The following is a 9,682-nucleotide window of genomic DNA, read 5'->3' as shown; positions in this document are numbered from 1 at the left end:
CAAGCAAGCTCCATCTGCCCAACCAGTTGTGCGAACTGTTTGGCATCAAACTTTTGTGGTTGCTGTCTTCTATGTTCTGCTAGTTTATGTTCGGGGTTGGTGCATTAAGATTGGGAACCCATGGGAATACTAGCTAATCAATAAAAAACTGATGTGATGCCATAATAGTATAATTTAATGGCCTTTTGTTATGTTTGGAAAAGTGTTGAAGTTATTGATTCTGAATGTCACTGCGGCATGCTGGCACCCGTTTAGTTCCAAACACTTGTGTCATGTGATACCTGTTTGCCAAATTGTAGTGTGTTGTTGCTTGGTCCGGATGCACGCGCAGCTGCGTACGGATGAGAACAAAAATGCATGACATGCTGAACCACAACGACCGACTTGCTTTCTGTGCCAAGAATCTTGAATTTCTCATTGATCGGGGGATGCTGAAGGCAACAGCTCGCTCGTGTCATCTCTGATAGCGAATGCTTTGGTAGGTGGCTGATAGCAGTGGCAGATTTGAACTGGTGGACTGCTTGCGTCTGGCTCTTGTCCTGTTTAGCCCAGTTGAGGAGGACTTGAGGGCTCCTGTTGTCCTGCTTTGGAGTTGCACTAACGACGACAATTCACATACCTAATTTTCCTTAACTCTCAAATTTGATTCATTTCATGTGCCGTTATATTTTCCCAGATTTGATTCATTTTCTGTGCTGTTATATTTGAAGATATCATAGTTATACGGCCACAAATAGGTAACTAGAATTTAAGAGAACATAAAAAACTGTGAACTTAATACCATATCGAGTCTTTTGCCCACAGGGAAAACAACCAAATAGCCAATAGTGTACGCAGATATTGATAGATACATAGGTAATGTTACGCACAGATGACAGAACAGCTGTAGCCAAAACCAATACATTGCTCGCACACTAGTATCGACATATCACTGGAAGCAGCACCATCTGGATCACTAAAGCAGGGCATCTGAAAGGCAAATGCTTAGTTGGATGTACTCTTTCCCTCATGCAATCATGCTCGCAGAAACTATATGTACTTCACAAAGACACTCAATAATGCAGATCTCGACAGCTTGACACACTACGAAAGGCGCGGCTGAAAGCTCAGAAGCATTTTCGGTGGACGATAGCAGGGCCAGATTCATCATACTCTTCCTTGGATATCCACATCTGCAACAGGAAAATGATTGGAGTAAGAAGCCTATACTGTGAGAAACAATACTTCAAAATTGAACGGAAATTAGTTCGTATTCATAACTATGGCGACAATCAAAATCACTGGAACATTGACATTCACAATTTACTGATTTAGATCTGTTCACATGCACTTGTCAATTTGGTTGATTGTTGGTTTCACTTAAAAAAGGAAGATGATCAAAAGGCACCTAAGAAACCATCTCCATGATAAGATCATAAATGCTATGACAGCAAGGAAAGGGCCATGTTAGTAAGTACCTGCTGGAATGTGCTGAGCGAGGCAAGGATTGAACCACCAATCCAAACACTGTATTTTCTCTCTGGAGGCGCCACTACCTTGATTTTCATACTGCTCGGTGCAAGGGCAGTAATCTCCTTGCTCATCCTGTCAGCAATGCCAGGGAACATGGTTGTTCCTCCACTGAGAACGATGTTGCCATACAGATCCTTCCTGATATCAACATCACATTTCATGATAGAGTTGTAGGTGGTCTCATGGATGCCAGGAGCTTCCATCCCAATCAGCGACGGCTGGAAAAGCACTTCTGGGCATCTGAACCTTTCCGCACCAATTGTGATGACCTGCCCATCAGGCAACTCGTAGCTCTTCTCGACAGAGGAGCTGCTCTTAGCAGTCTCGAGCTCCTGCTCATAATCAAGGGCAACAAAGGCCAGCTTCTCCTTTATATCTCTTACAATTTCCCGTTCGGCTGTTGTAGTGAAGGAATAACCCCTTTCCGTGAGGATCTTCATTAGGCAGTCAGTCAGATCACGACCAGCAAGATCCAACCTAAGAATAGCATGAGGCAGCGCGTATCCCTCATAGATTGGCACAGTGTGGGTCACACCATCACCAGAATCAAGCACAATACCTGCACAAGAGTACAAGACATAGGTAGTAGAATGGGGTCAGATCGCCAATGACGAGAATCAAAGATGAAGTCCTAGAAAAACTCATCAGTTAAAGGTGAAAATGAACACGTGCCTGTTGTGCGACCACTGGCATATAGGGAAAGAACAGCTTGGATAGCAACATACATTGCTGGTGCATTGAATGTCTCAAACATAATTTGGGTCATCTTCTCTCTGTTTGCCTTTGGGTTTAGTGGTGCTTCTGTCAGCAGAACTGGATGCTCTTCAGGAGCAACACGCAGTTCATTGTAGAAGGTGTGGTGCCAGATTTTCTCCATATCATCCCAGTTGTTCACAATACCATGCTCAATGGGGTACTTCAAGGTCAAGATACCTCTTTTTGACTGTGCCTCATCACCAACATAGGCATCCTTTTGGCCCATTCCAACCATCACACCCGTGTGGCGAGGGCGGCCAACTATACTAGGGAACACTGCTCTGGGCGCATCATCGCCAGCAAAACCAGCCTGCAGAGAGGAGAAACATAGGCTGGTCATTCTGCAACAGCTCCTTTTACAGGTTTCAGAGATTAATGAATGAACAGATAGAATGAGCATCGAACCTTGACCATTCCAGTGCCATTGTCACACACAAGTGGCTGGATATCCTCACCGTCAGCCATTGATCTGCACAGACAATCTGAATTCAGAGACCATCTCAAATATTCACTTGTGAAAGCACAAGACCTAGTTCATGCTAGATGGCTTGGAAATTTAAGTTAAGATTGATAAGGGAAAGACCATATAATTTTCCGGTACATGATGATAATTAAGAGCAATTTGTGATAGCCAAGTAAAAGGAATGCAAGGTTGTATTTAGCAGGCCTTAGGTCAAGTTGCAGCAAGATTATTACCATTAATGAATCTTTGAACAAGGACCAGCTGGTAAATAGGACTAACGACTTTGAAGGAAAAACATATCACACTGCGATCAATCATAAAGTGGATTAATTATGCTCAGTATACTAAAGAGAGCTATATAAGCTGGCATAAGCTGTCCTGTCAGGCAGAGACATGGTCACTTGCTCACCCATGTGCTACTGAGCCTAACAAAAATGAATAAAACTGCAGCTGTACTGGATCAGAACAGAATTATTGCTGTTGCTGCACATCCAGCCTATAGCTGGATAATTCATTTAGCCGTAGACGATGGGAGTCTAAAGTCCGTGTGCCAGCAAGAAGTCAGTAGTGGCGCCCATCATTCCGATTCCAGCTAGCAAAAAGTTATCAACTTGGATTGTTTATGCCAAAATGAAAGGGGGAAAAACAATAGCAAGGCTGTTTGACAGAATGAGCTGTTTAGACCAAGATAACCTGACAAAGATTCAGGTCAGGGTCAGCAGTATTTGACATGAAGATACATATTTTTATTAGTTAGGATTAGGAAAAGCTAAGTAAGGTTTGCCCAATAAAAGCTCAGTCAAAACCCAGTTAGGCCGCCAAGAAGATCACAAGTATGAAGCACTGGGTGGGATCTAAACCAACCCGGCCTCAAGATTTACAGAAACTATTGTAGGCTAACGGGGCCATCCACACGATTAGCAAAAACATCCAACTGAAAACATTTAAGTCAATTCATTTCCCACGAGTATCCTCCAAGTAACCGACTTGGCACACCAAAACCAGCACCATGATATGAGATCTAGGAGCATGCACCTCCACCGCATATCAAATCCATTTCTGTTCCCGAGGATCCGGGTATGACTTTTTTCCCTCTTAATCGAAGGGGGCGGAAAACACTAGCTAACACGCACTGCTTATTACAGGATCCGATCAAGCAAGCAAGATCACTGCTGCATATTCGGACATATACTGCATAAACTCTTCAAGAATTGTAGTTGCGCTGGCGCTAATAACGAAGACGGATCCATATACAGATGCAATCGCACGCTAGGACTGAGAAGCAACCAACTCTAATCTAATCTAAGACTAAGAGCAAAGGCACCTCTCAGGGCATGGTAGGATCGCTTACCAACAGAAGGATGGAACCGAACCAGACAACCAGTCGACGCACAAATCGACAGCACTTAGAGAGGAGCAGCGACTGTGGACGGCAGGAGCGAGCAGAGGTGCGCTCGGTCGGTGGTGGATCCCGACGGGGAGAGCCGGAGAGGAGACGAGGGCGCTGCGGTGAGGTGTGCGGTGTGCCTGCTCTGCTCTGGAAGGGGAGAACGCCAGAACGGCGTCCGTTTCATTTATATGCGCGGCGACAGTTAGCAGAAAAGGGAGACTTTGCCATTTCACTCATCCTCAAAAACTGGTTTCGCACTTTTATCATCCCGCAAAGTGATTTCGCTCGTTTACCATTATAAGACTAGTGTAACCTGTTGAAATATATTTTGGATAGTTTTAATTCGTGAAAAAAGAAGAAAACACACCCTTCCACTTCTACCCCTGCCTGTTACTCTTGAGATCGATGTTCATCATCTCGATCTCCCCAGTGCGTCGCGGCACCCGGCCCCTCCCTCGACCTCTCACGCACGGGAGGCAGGTGGCGGTGCCCTCCCCTCCCTCCGGTAATGGCACCGACGAGGGCCCCCCTGCATTCGGTGGCGGCGGCAGCGGTGGGCCTTTAACTCCAGAGGCGGAGGCGCCCCTCCTTCTGGGCGAAGATTCCGGCGCGGCACCCTCCCCGTCCAGTGATGGCGTCGACGGGATCGGGGGGCCTGCATCCGGCGGCGGCCCCTTCTCCCTCCCCACCGGCGGCGCCCCATGGGGGGCATGGAGGCCGCAGTAACCCTTCTTCCTCACCAGCGTCTGGATCTGGTGCCCCCTCCCCCCTGGTGGCGCTCCCTCTCCGCCGGCGGTGTCTCCGTCGACCCCTCCGGTGGCATCCTCGCACTCCCCTTCCGTGGATGTGGCTGAGATGCCCCTCCCTTTCCCCACTGGCTGCAGTAGCGGCGGGACTCCCCCTCCCGGTGGTAGCGGCTGCTTCTCCGTCCAACAACAGACAGGGGTAGAAGTGGAAGGATGTGTCTTTTTTCCACGAATAAAAACTATCCAAAATGTATTTCAGCGGGTTACACCAGTCTCATAATGACAAACGAGCGAAACCACTTTGCGGGATGATAAAAGTGCGAAACCAGTTTTTGATGATGGGTGAAATGCCAAAGTCTCCAGAAAAGGAATAGGCACGGGGGCAAAGCCAAAATTCAGGCGAAAACCATCCAATTTGACCGCCGTTTTTGGCTTCAATAACTGCTTTCAAACAAATTGAGGCCGAATTTTCTACTCGTGTGGCCGTGGAGATAACCCGTGTGGGCAAGATATAAGTTCCTGCTGTAGATTTGTGAAGCAAACACCTCACAAAGGCCTTTTTTCCATTATTATTCTACGTTCGCATCACGGACTTTTGACACTTTGTTAACAGGCTGATCACCACGATTTTACCCCTGTGTACGAGTTACCTTGCGTGATCTCCTTTCCTGTGTACGAGTTACCTTGCCGTCCTTGCGTGATTTCTTTTTTCACTAGGGGGTGCTCGTCCACCTCACACTCTTTCTCTCCCTCTTTCCCTTATTTTTTCTCTAGGAGCTCCATAGGTTTTACGCTAGTAGAAGGGGCTCTATGAGTTTTTCTAGTGCCTGGAGATTCACACATGCTTCAAGTTATGTTGATTTGTAGTTTTTTTTTTTTGCTTGTACTATTGTATATTTGGTTTACCGTCCTACCATCACATACAATTAGGCCTTGTTTGGATGTTATCGTATTCTCTTCAATCCACATGTGTTGGGGTGGATTGAGGGATTGAGATGGAATTTAGTTTAAATTCTACTCCGACACATGTGAATTGATACGAATCTGACAACATCAAAACACAAGGCCTTAGTGTTTCATTGTCCTGTAGAACTACCTATTGCCAATCAGTATAGCACCTAAACTGGTGCATGAAACTTTTTAACAAAATTACAGATGGAGAATGCAATCATTTATGTCCAAGTAGTCTAAGCTCGAACAAAAACTTGTACAAGGAGAAATGATAAAGAGAAAAATTGCATCTTTTTTAATAAGAAATTAACACTTGAATAGCTGCGAGTGCTTGTGTTTGATCCACAGCAAACAACTACCCATATAGTATACTTTGTTCTTCTTTCTTGCACAAGTTTCTTGTTATTCAAATTTAAATTTTGCATGCACACATAGATAGTTGCACCTTTCATGGCTCTATCCATCCTCTTTTTCTGTTGCAATTTTTCATAAACCAAATTAGATGCTACCATGTTTGATAATACGGTAACACACATCTCAATCTACAACAAAAAGCAAGCTTTTGCGTACGCTTCAAATAAGTACTTCCCACGAAGAAATAACCACCACGACTATCTATCGGCAATCACTTGCCGATATAGGTGATGATCATTATATTTCTTGTGCTAAGTATTTTAAACACTCACTATTTTATTAGAAAATATAAACGCCTAGATCGACCAGATCGATGTTCAGAACTAGAAGGATTTCATGGAGGCGAGCCGAGACGCGAGGTCCACTTCGTACGGGATGCCCGTCTCTCTTGTCAAACTCGTCTGAGACGTTGCCCCCGTCTCCATGTTGAGCACAAAGAAGACACCATCAATCTGCAAGAACACCGCGCCGCTCCTCTGATCGCCGAAGCTCTCCAGCTCGAGCCGATGATCCATCCATGGCTTCAGCCCAGCGGCCCCCACTCTGCCATCATGTCGATCTCCACGTGACGCGCCCAGGAGCCTCCTGACTACAGAATCCAGACGGACACCGTGCACTGGTCATCCGTGGCAACGAAGCTCAGCTTCCCGTCCGGCGACGACGCCAGCTGGGACGACGTCATCAGCGGGTTGGCGCGCTGGCGGTCCTTGGGGATGTCGACTGAGCCCACAGCGGCCGCGTCCACGTCGTAGGTCAGGATGTACTCGCCGACGTCGTCCTCGCTCGGCAAGCAGGCGCCGGGGGCGTGTATGAGCCAGTGGACGACGACGCCGACGACGACCGCGGCGTCTTCGTGGCTGTCCCAGCTCATGCACCACCAAGGGCATGGGTGTGTAACGACTGTAGAATCATAGATCTAGACTTTGACTGTTCTATTCGGTATAACATGTAAAACGGTAGATCCTAGGACATGTAAAACGGTCTACAGAGAGACAGGGAGAGAAAGGGAAGGGTACCGAACCTGAGACCGCAGGGGTGGAGGATCCAGTAGCCTCCATCAGGTTCGTCGATGTAGGCTGCGCACGGGCAGCGACGGTCGGTGAAGAGGGGCGACGCAGTGGAGACGGTGATGCAGTGCAGTGACGATGGGATGACGGTGATGACGGTGACGGCTTCCCGTCGCTGGCTGCGCGTCCTCTTCGAGATCGGAATTAGGGTTTGTCGGTGGGGTTTGCGGCTCACGACGAACCTCGTGCTTTGAGCCGCCGGCCCCCACCTCTTTATATAGCGCAGTGCGACGGGGGTCCACCAACCATGTAGGGTTGGACGCCCCCGATCAGGGCGCGAGACCAAGGCCCAATAGACCGTTGGGCTTATTGGTCAGGAGATCAATCTAACATTCTCCCCCTTGATTTCACTATTACTTTTATCTTTAAACTTTAAACTTCAATCCTTTTATCCTTACTCATTTCTTCACAGATGATGCATAGAGTATGTCTCATCATCACGGTCAATCGCCGATAGATTTAACAGCTACAATGCACGTCTCTGATCTAAAATAGTTACTTTAACTTTTGGGCCCTTTATAGTCCAGGAATCATAGGCTTTCCCTTAAACCCATGCCGGCTACATATTCTCTGAACACGTTAGGTGGTAAGCCTTTTGTAAGCGGATCCGCGAGCATCTTTTCGGTACTTATATGCTCAAGACTTATCATTTGATCTCGGACTTTATCCTTCACAACATAATACTTTATGTCAATTTGTTTGGCAGCACCACTTGACCTATTGTTGTGAGCATACTGTACTGCTGGATTATTATCGCAGTATAACTTCAGTGGTCTATTGATGTCGTCAACCACCTTTAAACCGGGTATGAATTTCTTTAGCCAGTTCACCTGCCTCGTTGCCTCATAACATGCTACAAACTCGGCATACATTGTGGACGATGTAGTGACGGTTTGCTTTGAGCTTTTCCATGAAATAGCTCCCCCTGCGAGAGTAAACACATATCCAGACGTGGATTTTCTATTATCTCTCGCATAATCAGAATCTGAATATCCCACTATATGGAGTGAATCAGATCTTCTATACGTCATCATGAGGCCTTTCGTTCCTTGTAAATAACGCAAGACTTTCTTTACCAATTTCCAGTGTTCTATTCCAGGATTGCTCTGAAATCTGCCAAGTAACCCGATAACAAATGTCAAGTCAGGGCGCGTACACACTTGAGCATATTGCAAGCTTCCGACAGCTGAAGCATATGGAACCACTTTATTTGATCGATCTCATATTGGTTCCTAGGGCATTGAAAATCTCTATATCTGTCGCCCTTGACTATAGGAGCAGGTGAGGGACTATATTTGTGCATACTAAATTTCTTTAAGACTTTTTCTATGTATGCCTTTTGTGACAGTCCTAATACCCCTTTACTTCTATCTCGGTGAATCTCGATCCCTAGAACAAACGAAGCTTCACCAAGATCTTTCATATCAAATTTTGAGGACAAAAACTTCTTTGTCTCTAGTAGTAGACTGACATCACTACTAGCAAATAAGATATCATCCATATACAGGACAAGGAAGATAAACTTCTCATTCTTGAATTTTACGTAGACACAATTGTCCTCAACATTATCTTTAAACCCAAAATTCTTTATTGTCTGATCAAACTTCAAGTACCATTGTCTTGAAGCTTGTTTTAATCCATAAATAGATTTCTTTAGGCGGCATCCCAAACGTTCTTTTCCTTCTATGACAAAACCTTTCGGTTGTGCCATGTAAACATTTTTCTCTAAGTCTCCGTTGAGAAATGCCGTCTTTATATCCATCTGGTGTAATTCCAAATCGTAATGTGCCACTAATACCATTATAATTCTGAAGGAATCCTTACATGAGACTGGAGAAAAGGTCTCATTGTAATCAATCTCTTCTCTTTGTGTAAAGCCTTTTGCCACAAGTCGGGCTTTATATCTCTCTATATTCCCTTGAGAGTCAAGTTTTGTTTTGTAGACCCATTTACAGCCTACTGTTTTGGTTCCTTTAGGAATTATCTCCAAATCCCAAACTTTATTTACATTCATTGATCTCATCTCATCTTCCATGGCCTCAAGCCACTTTGATGAATGATCACTTTTCATGGCTTCTTCAAATGAGGTAGGATCATCCTCCATTTGAAATTCTTCAATGTTGTACACTTCATAATCAGCAGGAATAGCTGATTTTCTAACTCTTTAAGACTTTCTAGGGGCCTCCTCAATTGGCACATTTTCTGTTTGAGGCTGTTGCTGCTCCCCCTCATGTGTGGCAATAGGTTCTATAGGATCCTGAGGGACAGGTTCCTCATCATCATTTATTGTTGCCACAGGCGGGATAACAACAGGTGTTGATACCACAGTGTCTTGTATTGTTGGTGCAGCAACAGCGGGTAGTGAGAAAAATGACTCATGAAT

At 45.5% G+C, this 9,682-nt stretch overlaps 1 protein-coding gene across 1 annotated transcript; it reads right to left on the bottom strand.

The window, feature by feature from the left end:
* Positions 1 to 818: 818 nt before the first annotated feature.
* On the bottom strand, positions 819 to 4,288 carry LOC136496603 (actin-3). The gene is made up of 5 exons (XM_066492361.1): positions 4,083 to 4,288; positions 2,674 to 2,737; positions 2,185 to 2,578; positions 1,458 to 2,071; positions 819 to 1,172 (listed from the first exon to the last, which is right to left on the bottom strand). The coding sequence occupies exons 2-5, from the start codon at positions 2,731 to 2,733 to the stop codon at positions 1,107 to 1,109; spliced, it is 1,134 nt and encodes a 377-aa protein (XP_066348458.1). The 5' UTR covers positions 2,734 to 2,737; positions 4,083 to 4,288; the 3' UTR covers positions 819 to 1,106.
* Positions 4,289 to 9,682: the final 5,394 nt, after the last annotated feature.

Source organism: Miscanthus floridulus, chromosome 1 (assembly GCF_019320115.1).
Source record: "Miscanthus floridulus cultivar M001 chromosome 1, ASM1932011v1, whole genome shotgun sequence".
NCBI lineage: Eukaryota > Viridiplantae > Streptophyta > Magnoliopsida > Poales > Poaceae > Miscanthus > Miscanthus floridulus.
The sequence above is the reverse complement of the archived record's forward strand: the minus strand, read 5'-3'. Positions and strand labels throughout refer to the sequence as shown.